At 45.2% G+C, this 21745-nt stretch overlaps 1 protein-coding gene across 1 annotated transcript; it reads left to right on the top strand.

Annotated features, from left to right (window-relative positions):
• Window positions 1-5478: 5478 nt before the first annotated feature.
• On the top strand, window positions 5479-13817 carry LOC135051014 (nicotinamide N-methyltransferase-like). The gene is made up of 3 exons (XM_063957216.1): window positions 5479-5634; window positions 10456-10663; window positions 13388-13817. The coding sequence occupies exons 1-3, from the start codon at window positions 5484-5486 to the stop codon at window positions 13815-13817; spliced, it is 789 nt and encodes a 262-aa protein (XP_063813286.1). The 5' UTR covers window positions 5479-5483.
• The last annotated feature ends 7928 nt before the right edge of the window (window positions 13818-21745 follow it).

Below are 21745 nucleotides of genomic sequence, written 5' to 3' on the forward strand. Positions count from 1 at the left end.
CAGCAGCGGATCCAGATAAAAATGACAGGGAGGGGGGCACTGTAATTGAGGAAGCTCGGTTGCTGGTGCGGTCAGGTAGGGGAGTGGAGATATGGGTGGTCATTCCGAGTAGTTCGCTCGGTAATTTTCTTCGCATCGCAGCGATTTTCCGCTAATTGCGCATGCGCAATGTTCGCACTGTGACTGCGCCAAGTAAATTTGCTAAGAAGTTTGGTATTTTACTCACGGCATTACGAGGTTTTTTCTTCGGTCTGGTGATCGTAATGTGATTGACAGGAAGTGGGTGTTTCTGGGCGGAAACTGGCCGTTTTATGGGAGTGTGTGAAAAAACGCTGCCGTTTCTGGGAAAAACGCGGGAGTGGCTGGAGAAATGGGGGAGTGTCTGGGCGAACGCTGGGTGTGTTTGTGACGTCAAACCAGGAACGAAACTGACTGAACTGATCGCAGTGGCAGAGTGTCGAGCTACTCAGAAACTGCTAAGAAATTTCTAATCGCAATTTAGAGAATCTTTCGTTCGCAATTTTGCTAAGCTAAGATTCACTCCTAGTAGGCGGCGGCTTAGCGTGTGCAATGCTGCTAAAAGCAGCTTGCGAGCGAACAACTCGGAATGAGGGCCATGGTCCCAAATATCTGCTGTAAATACATAATGTCTTCCAAAAGTTGTTATACCAAATGTTATAGAAAATGCACATCCCACTTATATTTGGGGCAAATCAGTCATTGATAGTAAATAGAAATGCTGGTATGTAAATTTAAAGAAGAGAAGAGGAATAGCGGGAGACAGGAGAGCAGGAGAGAGGAGGAATAGTGGGAGATGGGAGAGGTATAGAGGAGGAATCGTGCAGACGGGAGAGGGTGAGAGGAGGAATAGTGGAAGAGGGAGAGAGGAGGAATAGTGGAGATGAGAGAGGGAGAGAGGAGGAATAGTGGGAGATGGGAGAGGTAGAGAGGAGGAATAGTGGGAGATGGGAGAGGTAGAGAGGAGGAATAGTGGGAGAGATAGAGAGGAGGAATAGTGGGAGATGGGAGAGGTAGAGAGGAGGAATAGTGGGAGATGGGAGAGGTAGAGAGGAGGAATAGTGGGAGATGGGAGAGGTAGAGAGGAGGAATAGTGGGAGATGGGAGAGGTAGAGAGGAGGAATAGTGGGAGATGGGAGAGGTAGAGAGGAATAATAGTGGGAGATGGGAGAGGCAGAGAGGAGGAATAGTGGGAGAGATAGAGAGGAGGAATAGTGGAGACGGGAGAGGGAGAGAGGAGGAATAGTGGGAGAGATAGAGAGGAGGAATAGTGGAGACGGGAGAGGGAGAGAGGAGGAATAGTGGAGACGGGAGAGGGAGAGAGGAGGAATAGTGGAGACGGGAGAGGGAGAGAGGAGGAATAGTGGAGACGGGAGAGGGAGAGAGGAGGAATAGTGGAAGAGGTAGAGAGGAGGAATAGTGGGAGATGGGAGATGTAGAAAGGAGGAATAGTGGGAGATGGGAGAGGTAGAGAGGAGGAATAGTGGGAGATGGGAGAGGTAGAGAGGAGGAATAGTGGGAGAGATAGAGAGGAGGAATAGTGGGAGATGGGAGAGGTAGAGACTGAGAGGAGGAATAGTGGGAGATGGGAGAGGTAGAGAGGAGGAATAGTGGGAGAGATAGAGAGGAGGAATAGTGGGAGATGGGAGAGGTAGAGAGGAGGAATAGTGGGAGAGATAGAGAGGAGGAATAGTGGAGACGGGAGAGGGAGAGAGGAGGAATAGTGGGAGAGATAGAGAGGAGGAATAGTGGGAGATGGGAGAGGTAAAGAGGAGGAATAGTGGGAGAGATAGAGAGGAGGAATAGTGGAGACGGGAGAGGGAGAGAGGAGGAATAGTGGAAGAGGGAGAGAGGAGGAATAGTGGAGACGGGAGAGGGAGAGAGGAGGAATAGTGGAGACGGGAGAGGGAGAGAGGAGGAATAGTGGAGACGGGAGAGGGAGAGAGGAGGAATAGTGGAAGAGGTCGAGAGGAGGAATAGTGGGAGATGGGAGATGTAGAAAGGAGGAATAGTGGGAGATGGGAGAGGTAGAGAGGAGTATTAGTGGGAGATGGGAGAGGTAGAGAGGAGGAATAGTGGGAGATGGGAGAGGTAGAGAGGAGGAATAGTGGGAGATGGGAGAGGTAGAGAGGAGGAATAGTGGGAGATGGGAGAGGTAGAGAGGAATAATAGTGGGAGATGGGAGAGGCAGAGAGGAGGAATAGTGGGAGAGATAGAGAGGAGGAATAGTGGGAGATGGGAGATGTAGAAAGGAGGAATAGTGGGAGATGGGAGAGGTAGAGAGGAGGAATAGTGGGAGATGGGAGAGGTAGAGAGGAGGAATAGTGGGAGATGGGAGAGGTAGAGAGGAGGAATAGTGGGAGATGGGAGAGGTAGAGAGGAGGAATAGTGGGAGATGGGAGAGGAAGAGAGGAGGAATAGTGGGAGATGGGAGAGGTAGAGAGGAGGAATAGTGGGAGATGGGAGAGGTAGAGAGGAATAATAGTGGGAGATGGGAGAGGTAGAGAGGAGGAATAGTGGGAGAGATAGAGAGGAGGAATAGTGGAGACGGGAGAGGGAGAGAGGAGGAATAGTGGGAGAGATAGAGAGGAGGAATAGTGGAGACGGGAGAGGGAGAGAGGAGGAATAGTGGAAGAGGGAGAGAGGAGGAATAGTGGAGACGGGAGAGGGAGAGAGGAGGAATAGTGGAGACGGGAGAGGGAGAGAGGAGGAATAGTGGAGACGGGAGAGGGAGAGAGGAGGAATAGTGGAAGAGGTAGAGAGGAGGAATAGTGGGAGATGGGAGAGGTAGAGAGGAGGAATAGTGGGAGATATAGAAAGGAGGAATAGTGGAAGAGGGAGAGAGGAGGAATAGTGGAGACGGGAGAGGGAGAGAGGAGGAATAGTGGAGACGGGAGAGGGAGAGAGGAGGAATATTGGAAGAGGTAGAGAGGAGGAATAGTGGAAGATGGGAGAGGTAGAGAGGAGGAATAGTGGAAACGGGAGAGGGAGAGAGGAGGAATAGTGGAGACGGGAAAGGGAGAGAGGAGGAATAGTGGAAGAGGTAGAGAGGAGGAATAGTGGGAGATGGGAGAGGCAGAGAGGAGGAATAGTGGAAGATGGGAGAGGTAGAGAGGAGGAATAGTGGGAGACGGGGGAGCAGGAGAAGGCAGCAAGATATTTACCTGGCTGTAGTGTACTGGCTGGCAGTCTCTGCAGTAACTATGTCCACCAACACCCGGACCATATACTGTCTGCACCAGGAGAGCTGTAATGCCGCTCGCATGTCCTCAGCTCCTCGTCCCAGTGTGTCACCAAATAATTTGCTGTGCAAAGTGACGTCATGACACAGCCAAGTTTTACAAAAACTGCACCCACAGAGCGCATTGACAGGAGGTGTATCTGCTGCTTGACTGGACAAGACTGTCAGATGGCCAGTATGGCCCTGCTGGTAGACTTAGGGGATGAGGCAATGGGCACAGGCCAATTATGACCACTCTGCAGAACACTATGTGGGTATATAGGACTGGCCCTGCTGCAGCAGCTGAGATGGGGGCTGCAGGATACATGGATTGCCAGCACCTTCAGGCACCACCACTGCTGCATCTCCATCTATGGGCTGCTGATGCCCAGTGACAAATTGCTAAGGGTGGGCTTCCTGATCACTGAGTCTGCACTGTGAGCTACATGCACCACGGAGGACCCTATGGCACCCAGGCCGCTGTCCCAGATGGTGTCCTCGCTGCGGGTGATCAGGCTGCCGCCCTCAGGGTCCCTATCATATTCTGTACACGGTTCCTTAGAGTCGCGGTCTAGTTTGATGACACGGAAGTGGGAAGCGTAGGCAGCAGCAGCAGCCAGGGGCTGCTTACTGCCAGGGCCAGATTAAGCCTTTTGGGCGCCATGGGGCAACTAAAACTCTATCTTGCTGTGTCTACTCTGCCCCTGCATAATAGTAATAATAATAATAATAATAATAGAGAAATAAATATGACGGGCATGATTTGCGGGGTACATGGGGGCAATGGGACAAGGGAGGGTGGCCTCTGTGCAGCCATGTGCCAGGCCAGCTGGAGCACCCCATCACAGCCGCTGTCATTGTAAACAGGCAGGGGAGGGAAAAGTGTGCACACACAGTAACATACACAAACATACTGTAGAGGGCCAGAAATGAGTGCCTTACCTGCCAGTGCCCCACAGGTATTTGATTGTGATGGGAAAGATCATGCTCTCAGCCACCATCTTCATTCTGCCGGAGCTGCAGTCAGCGCCCATTCACCTTGCAGCAGCCTGGGCTGGGCTAGAAGAGTATGGAGCAGAGCCCCCAGGCATGCGAGTAGAGTGCCGAGCACATTCATCCCTACACGACCTGCTTTAGATCCGGCACTGGTGCTGCGGCCGGAGTCTGGTGCTTAGTGCCGGACGCCCACCTACCCGCTGTCTATGATCCCCAGCCGCCTGCTGCAGACTGGGGGAGCTGGGATCTCAAAGCCGGGGGAACATCTGCCCCAAGGAGGCTGAGAGGCTGCTGCTGCTTCACTGCTCCGGGTCACTGGGGGAGTACAGCGCAGACATCCCGGCACCCAGTGTGGTCCTCTTCTGTCACCGCAGCTCAGGTATGGCAGTTGCATGTGAGAGGAGAGGGAATCGCGGCCGTTTCTCCACCTCAGGTCGGACTGCACTTGGCAGCCGCTATGCATTACTGGGGGAGGGGCAGGTGCATAATAAAGTAATGTTAATAATAATCAGTGCTCCCCCCGCCCCTCTGCCCCCGGAATCGGCCAATCACATGAGATCAGTGACAGGGGCGTGCTTGCTTGATATGAGCTGTCTGCACGCCCCTGTCAAAGCGGCACTTCTAGAGGTGGCGCTTATACTGTAGGTTTTTTTTTTTAAAGGGCTATAACTGTCCGTAACCTGGCCCCGCCCCCCGCTTCGAGCCCTTCATCATTGACAGTGAGAGGCACTGAAAGCGGTGCCTCCAAAACACATTGACACTGTTTTTTAGTAGGTAAAAAATTATTAACATAATGCCAAGGCTAAAGCAGATACTTATGACACAGAATATGTATTTTCTTTGTATTATTTTAATCATTGATGACAGGGGAGGCACTGCCTCCTCTGACTGCACATCCCTGGGATGCAGAGGGGAGAAGGCTGAAGAAAGAAAGGGTTAGGGAGATTGGGTGGGAGGGTAAGAATACAGGATAATGAGCTTTGGGATGCCAGTGTCGTTATTACAGTATCACATCTGTGTATGTAACCTGTGTTTGAGTAAAGGCAAAAAAAAGGAGTAGAAAGGAGGGTAAACAGATAATACCTACAAAATATTACTCTTTAACCAATACTGTTATAGCTCTCACCAACTTTGACACATGATATAACTTCAATATTTATAAAAAAAAAAAAAAAAAACTACAGTTAAAAAAACTATAAAGGTCCAATTAACACTGTCGATGTTACCAGTTTGAAAAAAGAGACACAGAATGGATCCCAGCTCCCCTAAGAAATACCACATGCATGAGTTTAATCCCCTTGCACTACTGGATGCATACTTCTCTCCTAAAGCTGATGCGCATCTTTTTCAAGAATCCACTACAAATATCATGCAGGTTCTCCATAAAGCATTTACTTCAGGTATATATATGTATATTTATTTTTAAAACTGAGTTTGTATGTGATCTGTATATCACTAAGTAAGTGATTATGAAATCAGAGTCTGCATGCATTGGTATAATTACAGTACTATTTGAGTAACAGCAAAAAGGAAAAAATTAGAATACAAGATAAAGGATTAGGGAAGTGCTGTAAGTATCGCGGTACCATTAAAAATTGGCAGCCGGTACGCAGTATTGCTGGGCCCACCACCTTGCAGCCGCTGTGTCCAAGGGGAGGAGAGCGTAGCATGCACCTCTCCTGCCCTCAGTCCGGTCTCCCTCAAGTGGCAGTGGCAGCAGCACGTATCACAATCAGGCACCGGTTTGTGAGCCAATCAGAGCTCGTGGACCGGCAGCCAATCAAGAGCTGCCGCTGCCAGACTATGAACTCTGATTGGCTCACAAACTGACGCCTGATTTGAGATACACATCGCCACCGGAGACCGGACTGAGGACAGGAGAGGGGCAGGAGAGATGCATGCTTGGCTCTCCTCTCCTCGGACACAGTGACAGCAGAGCTGACCCCAGGCAGCAGCGGTGAGTTGCGCTGCTAGGATCATGTGTATCTATCACTATTGGGGGGCATATGTGTATCTGACACTATTGGGGGGCATATGTGTATCTGGCACTTTGGGGTCATGTGTATCTGGTACTGTGGGGGGGCATATGTGTATCTGGTACTGTGGGGGCATATGTGTATCTGGCACTGTGGGGGCATATGTGTATCTGCACTGTGGGGCATATCTGGCACTGTAGGGGCATATGTGTATCTGGCACTGTGGGGGCATATCTGGCAATGTGGGGGGCATATTTTTATCTGGATATGTGTATCTGGCATTGTGGGGGCCTATTTTTATCTGGCACTGTGGGGGGCATATATGGCACCATGGGGACATATGCGCATCTGGCACTGTGGGGGCATATTTTTATCTGGCACTGTGGGGGCATATGTGTATCTTGCACTGTGCGGGGCACATGTGTATCTGGCACTGTGGGGGCATGTTTGTATCTGGGACTGTGGGGGCATATTTGTATCTGGCACTGTGGTGGCATATTTGGCACCGTGGGGGCATATGTGTATCTTGCACTGTGGGGGTATATTTGTATCTGGCACTGTGGGGGCATATCTGGCACCATGGGGGCATACAGTAGGTATATCTGGCACTGTGGGGGATTATTTGTATCTGGCACTGTGGGGGCGACATATGTGTATCTGGCACTGTGGGGGCATGTTTGTATCTGGGACTGTGGGGGCATATTTGTATCTGGCACTGTGGTGGCATATTTGGCACCGTGGGGGCATATGTGTATCTTGCACTGTGGGGGTATGTTTGTATCTGGCACTGTGGGGGCATATCTGGCACCATGGGGGCATACAGTACGTATATCTGGCACTGTGGGGGATTATTTGTATCTGGCACTGTGGGGGCGACATATGTGTATCTGGCACTGTGGGGGCATATTTGTATCTGGCACTGCACTACTGGAGACATATGTGTATTTGGCACTATTGGGGGCATATGTGTATCTGCTAGTGCACTACTGGGGGCATTTGTGTATCTGGCACTGCACAACTGTAGACGTATGTGCATCTGGCACTATTGGGAGCATATGTATATCTGGCACTGCACTATTGGGGTCATATGTGTATTTGGACCCCCATATGTGTTTCACACCCCCATTTCCATTGGCCACGCCCCATATGACATGTTGCTTAGGGTAATACCTTGGTTATTAAATGCGGAAATTTTGCCCCATGAAATATCTTATTGCTTCTATTTACGATGATAAGAGGTGAAGCTTCTGGGAAATTAATCAACAGCCTCATCTGGAACACTAGATGCTGTCCCATGAACAGAAACGAGTACATTACCCACTCTTTGACTAGGTACGGACTATGCCATGTCATTTACTACACATACACAAATAATTTTTTTTAGCAAATAGGAAAGATTGAAGATCCTGCTTTACAGAGGAGGGATCAGCCCTAGGAAAGCCTGATATTATCCATGAATGAAGCTTGTTAAATAATCCCATATGTCCGTCTCCTGAGTCTGAGTGAGTATAGCCAGTAATTGAGTAACGGCAAAAAGAAAAAAAAATTGGAATAGAATATGAAGAGTTAGGTTAATAGTTATTAAATACTACAATTTTGCCACATAAAATCTCTTATTCCTTCTATGTACGATGATAAGAGGTGAAGCTTTTGGGAAATTGATCAAACAACCTCATCTAGGACACTAGATGCTGGCCTATGAACAGAAAATAGCACATTGTCCACTCTATGGGTCATACTTTATGTAAATATGGTCTGTAGTATGCCGAAGGTTTTCTTAAAGCGAAAATCAATTAAAAAGGCAATACAATGTCTTGTAAATGATTACCGCTTTAAAAATAATGTCCAAAATCAGCCAGCATCTTGTACCTCTGGAAAACTCGGACCCTATTACCTAGACTGGGTATGGACTTCGCCATGCCATCTACTGTACATGCACAAAGACATTTTTTTAGCAAAGAGGAAAAGTTGGAAATCCAGCTTTCCCGATGAGGGATCAGCCCTAGGAAAGCGGCTAGTACCACCCGATGCTGATGTTAGTCATGAACGAAGCTTGTTAGATAATCCCATATGTCCATCTCCATTGAGAACTAGTTAGTGAAAGTTTATTAGTAAATTGGAACGTTATTTATTTGTGCCATAAGCCTGCAAAATAATTGCAAGATTTATGGCTGCACTGTGCACACTTTAATTGTTAGGAGCCTAATTCCAATGCCATGTTTAACTGCCATAACACTTATAATAGAAATACTGTATGTTCCTGTAGGCCAGTGCTTCTCAAATACAGTCCTTGTGACACACTAACAGTACATGTTTTCCATATCTCCTTTACGGGAGCACATGTATTCATTATTAACTGAGTTACGTTAAAAGATCCAGAGGTGGTTCTATATTATTTCTCTTGTGATTATGTGGAAATTCCTGGAAAACATGCACTGTTAAACTGGAAACACACTATAAGATTACCTGTCCAATCTGGCTGGTTGGAACAAAAATTTGGTAATGTCAGGGAGCAAACGACAATCAACAATCTGCTCCCCAAATCCGGTAAAATGGACAAAAACAGTTGTTCTGGTAAATTAGGTAAACCAAACAGGAAACAGAAATCCTGAAAACATGACCTGCTGGGAAAATGTGAGGGTTGAGAACCACTTATTTAAACAATATTATCATGGTCCTCATTACATAATCCTGTCCACCATCCATGGAATCGATGGAAATGCCCACTTGCCATCAGCCATAATTATTTTTTAAAATGTTTTTATTATGTGCGTTTGGTATATTTATAGTATAATAAAAAGTCATACATTTTGCATTTTTTTATGCACCATTGATGATTATCTTGAATTGCTGTCTTTGCTATGAGATTTGTACTGTCTAAACAAATTGTAATATGATGATCTATAATTGCTCTCTGGTAAGCATGTATCTGTAAGAGGTAAGTACCCCATGTCAAGGGAAGGTTAGTACACTTGCTGTGCTTTGTCACTGCTACCGACATTTATACAGTAAAAAATTTTCACAACATTGTGTGCTGCCATTGATGGAAAAGGCCACTTGCCATCAGCCATAGACCATCGATGGTTGTTAGTGACTCTCCTTTCATCCACCATGGTTGTGTTTATGGTTGGAAATATTGTACTATATTTCTGTTCCCTGCATTAGGGTGACAGTCAAAAGGTCAACCACTATTGGATGACATTGACGTGGTTGACACAGGAAAAATGTCAACACATTAAAATGGTCGACACGGGACAGATCAATGCATAAAAAGGTTGACATGACTTTTTAAATTTTTATTTTTATTTTGAAGTTTCTCATACTTTACCATCCATGTGGACTACGATTGGGAATAGTAACCTGCTTGCAGCCATGCAAGGGGACGAGGTGCACTAATTCGGGTTCCTGGTCATGTTACACAAAAAAAAAAAACACCAAAAAAGGTTTAAAATGTCATGTTGACCTTATGTGTCAACATGTCCATTGTCGACCATTTTAACGTGTCGGCCTTTTTCCTGTGTCAACCATGTCAGTGTCGATAATAGAGGTTGGACAATCATTAGTACCGTGTTTCTATACTGCACCTTGATTTTAGTATATTGTGTTGTGTTAAGCTTTAGTGGTCTACGGGGGTCATTCCGAGTTGTTCGCTCGCTAGCTGTTTTTAGCAGCCGTGCAAACGCTATGCCGCCTCCCACTGGGAGTGTATTTTAGCTTAGCAGAAGTGCGAACGAAAGGATCGCACAGCGGCTACAAAATATTTTTGTGCAGTTTCAGAGTAGCTTCAGACCTACTCAGCGCTTGCGATCACTTCAGACTGTTCAGTTCCTATTTTGATGTCACGTACACGCCCTGCGTTCGCCCAGCCACGCCTGCATTTTACTGGCATGCCTGCGTTTTTCTGAACACTCCCTGAAAACGGTCAGTTGACACCCAGAAACGCCCTCTTCCTGTCAATCACTCTGCGGCCAGCAGTGCTACTGAAAAGCTTCGCTAGACCTTGTGTGAAACTACATCGGCCGTTGTGAAAGTACGTCGCGCGTGCGCATTGTGCCACATACGCATGCGCAGAAGTGCCATTTTTTGGCATCATCGCTGTGCAGCGAACATTTTCATCTAGCGATCAACTCGGAATGACACCCTATAGCTGTTACATAGATAGTGCTTCAGCAAAATAGACTATTTGTGGCACATTATAGACTGAAACTAACATACTGAAATACATAAATGGTTCTTTTTCTTTAGGTTATGTAACAGGAAAAACCCTAATTGACATTAGTCCTGGGCCAATCATATTCCAGCTTCTTGCAATCTGTGAATTCTTGGAAGAAATTACAGTTCTAGAATTCCACGACTTTTGCATCAAGGAACTGGAAAAATGGATGAATAAAGAAGCAGAGGCCTTTGACTGGACCCATGCCTTAACATTCATGACAGGGTTGAAGGGAAGCAGGTTTGTTGTCACATTTCCATTCTTTTCCACAATTTCCATTCTGATTCTTTTTATTAAACAGTAATATATAATGTTCAAAATAATTATCACTATCAGAAAGAAAATGACACAAGTTTGTATAAGGTTGAGAGAAAACACTTTTAGCTCCTTACTGCAAGTTCTGAAACCCCTCCCCCATCAATACTACACTTCATCATACATATCCTTTTAAGATCCAGACACTGGGCCTGATACTAATATGGAAGTAAAGCAAAAAAAGGTAAGTAACTTTGTATCTGGAACAAACCATGTTGGCTGCTTTTGTATGTAGCCCACCAGTGTTAGACAGCTTTTTATTTTACACTGAAACATAGATTTCAATTTGTATTCACCCCACCCATATCTAAATATCTCTGCACATGTTACATCTGCCCTACCTAGAGTGCAACATGGTTTTGCCCAGATGCAAGGTTACTTGCTTTTTTGCTTTATTTCAAAATCAGAATCAGGCCAACTGTGTACTCATTAGAAACACAGAAACATAGAATTTGATGGCAGATAAGAATCAGTTGGCCCATCTAGTCTGCCTCTTTTTTTAACATATTTTTATCCCAAACCCTATTTGATCATTATTTCTTTGTAAGGATATCCTTATGTCTATCCCATGCATGTTTAAATTGCTCTACTGTCTTAGCCTCTACCACCTCTGATGGGAGGCTATTCCACTTGTCCACTACCCTTTCTGTGAAGTAATTTTTCCTCAAATTTCCCCTGAAACCCCCCCCCCCTCCAGTCTCAATGCATGTCCTCGTGTCCTATTGCTTCTCTTCATTTGGAGAATGTTTCCCTCCTGGACTTAAAACTCTTGATATATGTGAAAGTTTCTATCATGTCCCCCCTTTCCCTTCTCTGCTCCAAACTATACATATTGAGATTTTTTTGTCTTTCTGGGTATGTTTTGTGATGTAGGCCATGCACCATCTTAGTTGCCCTTCTTTGTACAGTCTCTAATGTATTAATATGCTTTTGAAGAGATGGCCTCCAGAACAGAACACAGTATTCCAGATGAGGCCGTACCAATGACCTATACAGTGGCATTATTACTTCTTTCTTTTTGCTGCTGATTCCTCTCCCAACCAAGCATCTGACTAGCCTTCCTCATTGCCTTGTTACATTGCTTACCTGCCTTTAAGTCACCTGAAATAGTGACTCCTAGATCCCTTTCCTCCTCAGTAGTTTCCAGTATAGTGCCATAAATACTATATTTAGCATTTGGATTTTCTAGACTCAAGTGCATGATTTTGCATTTTTTTGGCATTAAACTGTAATTGCCACACTCTTGACCATTCCTCTAGTCTACCAGGATCCTCAATCATTTGTTTTACCCCTCCTAGTGTGTCTACCCTGTTGCATACCTTTGTGTTATCTGCAAAAAGACAAACTTTCCCTTTAATGCCATTTGCAATGTCACCAGTAAAGATATTAAAAAGCACTGGTCCAAGTACAGATCCCTGGGGTACTCCACTGGTAACTTTCCCTCCTGTTAATGCACTCCATTTACAACAACTCTCTGTTGTCTATCCTGCAACCAAGATCTTATCCATTCAACAATCTTAGTATCCAATCCCAAGCTTTCCAGTTTATGGATAGCCATTAAACCTTCTAAGGGGTCTATCACCATCCGCATGATTTTGCATGTTTTGGCATTAAACTGTAATTGCCACACTCTTGACTGTTCCTCTAGTCTACTTAGATCCTCAATCATTCTAGAGTTAATGACATTTGTTGCCATTGGATTTCACTTACAGTATATTTTCTATATGGACTGTTGTTATTCTAGCTTGATTAGGGTGCATCAAATGTTGAATTTTATTTTGGCTGCAAGAGATATGTGCGCTACTGACAGATTCAACCCTATATGCTCTCACATATTGTTTTCTATTAATGATTGTATTTGGTGATGTTTCCAATTTTATTGTGTTTATGTTTTATGTGTCAATTGAGGAAAATAGCATATTTTAAGTAGTTATTTTTATTGGGATCCGGTCTCTAGGTCGACAGTAACTAGGTCGGCAATGTTTAAGTCGACAGTAACTAGGTCGACAGGGATGCTAGTTCGACAGGGTCTCTAGGTCGATGATTCAAAAGGTTGACATGAGTTTAAAAAACAACAACTTTTTTTTAACTTTTTCATACTTAACGATCCATGCGGACTACGATTGGGAATAGTAACCTGTACCGAGTGCAGCGATAACGGAGCGAGGCACCTTGCCCGAAGCATGGTGAGTGAAGCGAGCCATGCGAGGGGACATGGTGCACTAATTGGGGTTCCTGGTCACTGTACGGAGAAAACAACACTTAAAAAAAAAACTCATGTCGACCTTTTGACATGTCGACCTAGACCATGTCGACCTAGAGACCCTGTCGACCTATCATCCCTGTTGACCTAGTTATTGTCGACCAATAGTGGTCGACCCAAACATGGTCGACCTAGACACTGTCGACCCTATGAACAACACCCATTTTTATTACGTATGATTCTTTTAGTGCGAAAACCAAGCTATAGTTTTTCTGTTTCTTCTATTAATTTTTATTTTTTTTTAAGTTTCCTCTTTCCTTTCAGCTCCCCAAAAGCAGCTTTTATACTGTTTGTTGTTGGATAATTTTGAATTTGTCATACTAGTACAATTAACTACTGAGTGTCATTTCTGCATCTATATGAAACATGCTTATCTATGTTTTCAGTGATGGATGGGATGAAAGAGAAGACATGATGAGAAGAAAATTAAAACGTATTGTGAAATGTGACTTCAGTAAAGATAACCCTACAGATCCCTTAGTGCTGCCAAAGGTAGACTGCGTGATGAGCTTGTGGGTGCTGGACATCATTAGTAAGGACCACGATACTTACTGCACAAACCTGAAAAAAATCTCCTCTTTAATTAAATTAGGAGGCTATCTCTTACTCTGCGGAGATATCAATGCTTCTTATGTCACAATTGGGGAGCACAAATATCATTTCTTAACCTATGATGACAAGTTTTTAAGAAAGGCTCTAAGTGATGAAGGGTATAGTATTGAACATTATGAGGAACTGGAGAGAAAAACTACCTCTGATCTTGTGGACCATGACAAAGTTGTTTTTGTCATTGCTCGCAAAGTAAAAGAGGTCTAGAGCCAAATGGGCTATTTAGGTCACAGAGAGTGGGGGTTCTCAGCCACTATCCTGCAGGTATTCAGTATGGTCTACTGGCAGACAGGGATGCCAGCTGTCCATATCTCGACAGCGGCATCCCGCCTGCCAGAATACTGGTAGCAGGGCAAGCACTAAGAGTCCCCTTGCAGTCTCTGTGGCTCGCTGCGCTCACCACATGATCTATTTCCACTCTATGGGTGTCGTGGACACACACCAGTGGGAATAGACCTGGTGCAAATGACCTGTTAGGGGTACTGCAGGGCAAATTAAACACATTGCTCCTGCAGTGCCCGTAACAGGTCATGTCTTGTGGACTTTTCTGGAGCGGGTGGACAATTATTGACCCTGCCAGAAAATTAGCTCACCTGTGCATGATTAAAGAAATCCTCAGAACATGGCCTGTTGGTGGTACTTTAGAGAGCCCCTGATCTAGAGGATGCTTTGTCCATGTTAAAGTGGATCTGTCTCAGAATAAATAAAATGTATTTGATTTTTAATGACATACAATTATTACATACTTGCGTATTATTTTATTAGCACTTTTTTTCGAATTTGACAGATGGGTCCTTTTATACTGTGGCTCAAGTTGCTCCGAATAGCCCCTCGCAGAGCCCCAGGTCCTATGTGACATGGCCACGCTATGCAACTATTTCACTCTAAATGTGTGTCTTCACCAGTGGCGGAACTAGTGATTGGTGGACAAAGGTGCAACAATATGCATTGGGCCCCACCACATACAATTAGTGACAGCGAGAGCAGAAGGCTTGGTCTCAATGAATAGGGGTGTACGCCTTATACACGTTATGCCACACATTAGGGCTCCATATACACGTTATGCTACACAGTAGCACCCCTTACATATTTACGCCACACAGTAGTGCCCCTGACACACATTACGCCACAGAGTAGTGTTCCTTACACGTTACACCACAGAGTAGTGCTCCTTACACACCATATGCTACAGAGTAGTGCTCCTTACATACATTACGCCACACAGCAGTACTCCTTACACATGTTACACCACAGAGTAGTGCTCCTTACACATGTTTCGTCACACAGTACTGCTTCTTACACGCCTTACGCCACAGAGTAGTGCTTCTTACACACGTTACGCCACAGAGTAGTGCTTTTTACACATGTTACGGCACAGAGTAATGTTCCTTACACACGATATGCCACAGAGTAGTGCTCCTTACATAAGTTGCGCCACATAGTGCTCCTTATACACATTACGCCACTGAGTAGTGCTGCTTACACACGTTACACCATAGAGTAGTGCTCCTTACACATGTTACGCCTCAGAGTAGTGCTCCTTACACACGTTACGCCTCAGAGTAGTGCTCCTTACACACGTTATGCCTCAGAGTAGTGCTCCTTACACATGTTATGCCTCAGAGTAGTGCTCCTTACACACGTTATTCCTCAGAGTAGTGCTCCTTACACACGTTACGCCACAGAGTAGTGCTCCTTACACACATTACGCCTCAGAGTAGTGCTCCTTACACACGTTATGCCTCAGAGTAGTGCTCCTTACACATGTTATGCCTCAGAGTAGTGCTCCTTACACACATTATGCCACAGAGTAGTGCTCCTTACACACGTTATGCCACAGACTAGTGCTCCTTACACACGTTATGCCTCAGAGTAGTGCTCCTTACACACGTTATGCCACAGAGTAGTGCTCCTTACACACGTAACGCCTCAGAGTAGTGCTCCTTACACACGTTATGCCTCAGAGTTGCTGCTTACACACGTTATGCCTCAGAGTAGTGCTCCTTACACACATTATTCCACAAAGTAGTGGTTCCTCTTAAAGTATGTGATATCTATCTATGTCTATAAAGACATACCAGGGGTACCATACCTTAACAAAAAGGGGCTTACATATGGGACTTTTGTTTAAACTATATTGTGTATGTAGCCCTGTCTATATACTGTAGTGTGCATATTAGCCAACACTGTTCAACACTGGTGACAGTGGCAAGCACAAGGACAGTGCCTGGGGAAGACATCCCAGGCACTGGGGAGTGGAGCAGGTGGGTCCTGTGTGAACTAAAGCTGGCAGGACTGACACATAGGAAAGCATACAGGCACTTAGGGCAGACAGTAATACATAGGAGCCCATACTGACAGTTCTGAGGTGCGGGGGCAGGAACGGACTGCGCTTCTGGTGTCCCACTGATGATGGCTGTCTGTGAGCGCGTCTGGGAGCTGCATCTGACTGAGTGGATCAGTGACTACATGGGCAGCGCAGCATGACAGAACCCCAGCACCAGTGAATTCCCGGTTGGTGGGCAGAGCAATCCCTGGAGGTGGCTTTTAGAGTGGAGGTGTGGCTGAAGACGAAGCTAGCTCCCCGCTGACAGGAGACAGCGTTGCTGTGAGATGCCGACTGGGGGTGGAGCTGGAATTCAAACACCAGGAATTCTAACTTCCCTTGGAGTGACTGAATGTGGTCAGTAGCTCAATGTTAGTTGGGGACTGCCAGCATTCGACGGCAAGTAATAATGTTAAACAACTGTGATAAGTAAATCATTATGCTCATGTGTGAGAATGAGAGTGATTGGTTATAGGAATCATGTGACCTCTGGTGGTGGATTTAAATACCTAGTGGTGATGGACATGCAGCACTGTCTGATGAAGAGGGAGAGCCCTTGAAACGCTTAACAGCTCTTGCTGCGATAACTGCCACTGACCAGACCGGATGGGGACTCGAGAAACCAGGGAACATCAGGGACCTCTGCCGCTGTTCTATCGTGGGCCGTGTCTGCAGCCGGACCATATTGGAGCGCTCCTGTATACGGCTTATACGTATCTGGACATTGGTCTGATCTTGTTATCCTTTATCTTTGTGAATATATTAAAGATCCTTTTTGGGAATTGATATGGTGTGAAGATCTTCTGGAGTCATCTAAAAGAAACCATTATGGGAATGTGGGACTGAACACTAATGTAAGTGTACTTCCTACTGGAAGCTGTGGGCCCCTTTACCGAGGTGGGACTTGGTGAAATGCACCGGCAGTAGTTCCGCCTCTGGTCTTCACATAATTAAAACAATAAAGGTGCATAACTAATGTAAACTGGCCACTATGGTTAGCAACACTTGTACATCTGTGTACTGCTGGGCCTGAATCTGTGTGATAAGGCCTCTGTTATGAGCAGTCTGAGCATTTCCTCACGCTGAGTTCTATAGTGCATCACTTGCATATTTGTATGTGTGTTATACTCCTGTGCTATATTCCTCTGCATTTCAAATCACAATCAATCAGCTCTGCTACACTGTGAGGGACAGAGCCGGCCCTAACCAATTTGATGACCTAGACAAGATTTTGGCTGTTCCCCCCCTAGCATTGCCGCTAGTTCCACCTCTGACCCAGCACCCCTTTCTCAGCACCACCAACCCTCACCCATAGCAATCCTCATTTTGGTTCCCTGGGCCAGCAAGAGCATTGGCACCCCGGCCCCCAATATTTTAAATATAGGAATCAGAAGCTGCGCACCCCAAAAAGGGGCATGTCCTTGCTGTGAAGAAGCATTGTTACACAATAGTACCCCCAATTCAAACTATGCCACACACTAGTGCAACGTTATTCACATTATATCACACGATAGTGTCACTTTTTTACATTACACCACACCGTATTGCATCTTGTTGACATTACACCACATTGTATTGCTCCTTATTCACATTACACCACTGTATTGCTCCTTGTTGACATTACACCACACCATAGTACCCTTTGTACCCATTATGCCACAAAGTAGCACCCCTTATACACACAATGCCACACAACCAACCAACCCCCCCCCCCCCACTCCCTTTGCACAGTACTCACCCAGACAATAAAACTGTGACATCAGCCTTTGCTTGGACACATGCCCATAGAAATCAAACAGGAAGTAAGAATCCCCGTAGGCTAAGCACCCAGTCCGGGATATACTGCAGATACTCCATGCAGTACAGCAATACGTCATTTGGTCCTACGTGTAGCTCATACATCACCTCTGTCCAGGGCTGGATTAAGGCTTGTTGGGGCCACGGGGCAACTAATACTCCTTTCACACTGCAGAATTGTCTTACACCCGGTATTTTGTGCACGGGTCCTTCCTGGGTGTGACCCGACTGAGACCCTTTTCAGACTGACGGCCCAACGCCACTGATTGCTGGGTTCGTGAGATTACTGCCGATGCATCCCGCGGTGGCACTTGGAAATGATCTCCAAGCTTCGCCTCTTCCTATGCAGTGAACAGGTGCCAGGTCACATTAACCAGACTTACTGTTCACACTGTACCATGAGCACTGCTGAACCCATGTTAAACCATGCTCATTGACCGGGTTGAAATGCCGGGTCGCTCAACCTGGGTAATTTGAACAGGGTGCTGCACACTGCACAACATCCCGGGTTGCTGCGCGATCACTTGCAATAGTCCAGGATATTTATAGTGGTGTGAAAGGGGTATTAGTTGTAGGGGCCACCCCCCTAAAAATAGAACCACCCCTCAATAAATTTGACAACCCATGTTCCTTCAAGTTGCACAATTTATGCATCGATATCATCCCGGTTTTTAGGCACCAGCCAGGTGTCCGGTCCTTGTTCTGGCAGGAGCATGATAGTGGGTGAATACTTGCTGCTTTATTTTTACACTGCAATTTAGATTTCAGTAAGAACACCCCACCAAATCTAACTCTCTCTGCACATGTTATATCTGCCCCCCTGCACTGCATATGGTTTTGCCCATTAAAGAAAGATTTCGCTTTTGCAATCAGGTCTGAATTAGGCCGTAAATACAGCCTTTGGCCACTATTAATATATGTTTGTGTACTGACAGTAAAACTTTGGGGAATTGTGTCTATTCCAGATGTACAGATGACCACTATAGCTTTTTAAATATACTAATTGTATGTAGCTTTTTTGTTTTCTGGATAATATTGCTGGGTCTGCATCGAAAGACACTACCTAGAGTTTTTTTATGCATATCTTATTAATATACTATTAATATACTATTGAATAATATTATCACCTATTATGTATAATAATGGCACGCTCCACAATGAGTAATGGATAAACATGTTGGAACGTATGCTATTAAACGGTGGAGTGCACTGTATTGAGCGCTTGGTAGCTAGCTATGGGCTTCCGGGTGTATCTACATAGATGCGTTCCACTGATAAGAAATACAACTAGCGGTGGAACGCATAGACTTCCGGTTGGCTGAGCGGAAGCTACATTCCATGATGAGAAAGTGCAGTCGGCAGTGGAAAGCACACGCTAATTAGACCATACACTTCGATCGTGGTGCGGTTTGATGCAGATCCACAGCGGATAGAGGGGCAGATTTATTAAATTTGGTGAAGTGATAAAGTGGAAGGTGATAACGGACCAGCCAGTCAGCTCCTAACTCTCATTTTTCAAACTCAGTCTGTAACATGGAAGTTAGGAGCTGATTGGCTGGTGCGTTATCACCTTCCACTTTATCACTTCACCAAGCTTAATAAATCTGCCCTACAGTGCCTCTTTTGGGTAAGATGGATGTGTCACACTTGTGACGATGTTTCTAATGCGACTATACCGATTGGTTTTATCTATATTGGTATGGTGCTGTTATTATGGGGGATGTTCTATTAATAATTGGTGGGCGGGCTATTGGGGTACACATGCTGGTCACTACCATTATATTCTTATTTTAACTAAGGTCCTATATGGGACCGAAATGTTGATGTGATGTGTCCTGATGGTGGTCTGATTAAAATTCCTGCTAAGAAGACTGGCGAGTGCTCCCATTTAATATATATATACAGAGTCGTACTGGCCCACAGGGGTACAGGGGAAACCCTCGGTGCGTCCTATTGCCCGAGGGCCTACCCCCTTCTCTAGGGACCAGGATCCAGACTGTGCATTTGAAAAATACATTATACATATTAGAGATGAGCGGGTTCGGTTCGTCGAGATCCAAACCCACCCCCCCGAACTTCACGTGGTTTATACAGGTCCGAGGCAGCCTCGGTTCTTCCCGCCTAACACACAAAACCCGAACAGGGGAAAACATCATCATCCCGCTGTCGGATTCTCACGAGATTCGGATTCCATATAAAGAGCCGTGAGTCGCCGCCATTTTCACTCATGCATTGTCGATTGAGCGGAGAGGACGTGGCTATGTTCTCTGCCTGAAAAGCTCAATATCTGTGCTCAGTGTGCTGCATTGTGGGGACCAGTATATAGTAGAATAGTGCTGCATTACGGTGACCACCAGTATATAGTAGTACAGTACAGTAGGCCATAGCGTTATCTTGCATCTCCGTGTCAGACTCAGTTCTATACTCCGGATCAGTGCTCAATATCTGTGCTGCATTGTGGGGACCAGTATATAGTAGTACAATGCTGCATTGTGACCACCAGTATATAGTAGCACAGTACAGTTGTCCATTGCTGTATCTTGCAGCTCCGTGTCAGACTCAGTTCTATTCTCCGGATCAGTGCTCAATATCTGTGCTGCATTGTGGGGACCAGTTTATAGTAGTACAGTGCTGCATTGTGGGACCACCAGTATATAGTAGTACAGTACAGTTGTCCATTGCTATATCTTGCAGCTCCGTGTCAGACTTAGTTCTATTCTCCGGATCTTTGCTCAATATCTGTGCTGGATTGTGGGGACCAGTATATAGTAGTATAGTGCTGCATTGTGGTGACCACCAGTATATAGTAGTACAGTACAGTTGTCCATTGCTGTATCTTGCAGCTCCGTGTCAGACTCAGTTCTATTCTCTGGATCAGTGCTCAATATCTTTGCTGCATTGTGGGGACTAGTATACTACAGTACAATAGTCCAGTGCTGTTCTCGCTGCTCAGTGTCAGTTCTCCGTAGTATCATCAGTGATCAGTATTATCAGTTCTCAGTATAATCAGTGCGCTGTTAGACGTGCGCCCGTTTTCCGCCATTAGTGCATTGGGATTTAGACAATTGATGAAGTTATTGTGTCCCCGGTACAAAATCCCATCTAGATTCCACTTCACTAGGCAGGCGATAGCGAGATTTTACCAATTAATATCAGTGATTTATAATTATTAATTACAGTGATCTTGCCAAATAATTCCAGTGATTTTGTCATTTTCTTCCAGTGATTTGGACCAATAATACCATTGATTAGAACAAATAATTCCTGTGATTTTGTCATTTTCTTCCAGTGATTTGGACCAATAATACCATTGATTAGAACGAATAATTCCTGTGATTTTGTTATTTTCTTCCAGTGATTTGGACCAATAATACCATTGATTAGAACAAATAATTCCTGTGATATTGAGGTGTTTGTGTCGCTTAGCTTAGCCATCCAGCGACCACAGTGCACCTCTTTTTCTCTTTTCTTTGCATTATGTGCTGTTTGGGGACTATTTTTTTAAGTGCCATCCTGTCTGACACTTTCGTATATGTCCAGTGGTACGGCCATTTGATATAATTCCCAACATTACTGCCATTTAATTCCAGTGATTTTGTCATTTGCTTCCAGTGATTTGGACCAATAATACCATTGATTAGAATTTACAGCGAATAATTCCTGTGATTTTGTCATTTTCTTCCAGTGATTTGGACCAATAATACCATTGATTAGAATGAATAATTCCTGTGATATTGAGGTGTTTGTGTCACTTAGCTTAGCCATCCAGCGACCACAGTGCACCTCTTTTTCTCTTTTCTTTGCATCATGTGCTGTTTGGGGTCAATATGGGGGTAATTTTGATCCCATAGTATTATTAACCTCAATAACCATCATTTCCAGTCATTTCCTGTCTATTCTGAACACCTCACACCTCACAATATTATTTTTAGTCCTAAAATTTGCACCGAGGTCGCTGGATGACTAAGCTAAGCGACCCAAGTGGTCGGCACAAACACCTGGCCCATCTAGG

This window comes from Pseudophryne corroboree, chromosome 1, assembly GCF_028390025.1.
Source record: "Pseudophryne corroboree isolate aPseCor3 chromosome 1, aPseCor3.hap2, whole genome shotgun sequence".
Lineage (NCBI taxonomy): Eukaryota > Metazoa > Chordata > Amphibia > Anura > Myobatrachidae > Pseudophryne > Pseudophryne corroboree.

Bases quoted from the DNA above. Each gene is read 5' to 3' on its own strand.
- LOC135051014 (XM_063957216.1), top strand. From the start codon at position 5,484: ATGGATCCCAGCTCCCCTAAGAAATACCACATGCATGAGTTTAATCCC. The intron at 5,635-10,455 runs GTATATATATGT...CTTTTTCTTTAG, and splicing joins CCATAAAGCATTTACTTCAG to GTTATGTAACAGGAAAAACC. The intron at 10,664-13,387 runs GTTTGTTGTCAC...CTATGTTTTCAG, and splicing joins ACAGGGTTGAAGGGAAGCAG to TGATGGATGGGATGAAAGAG.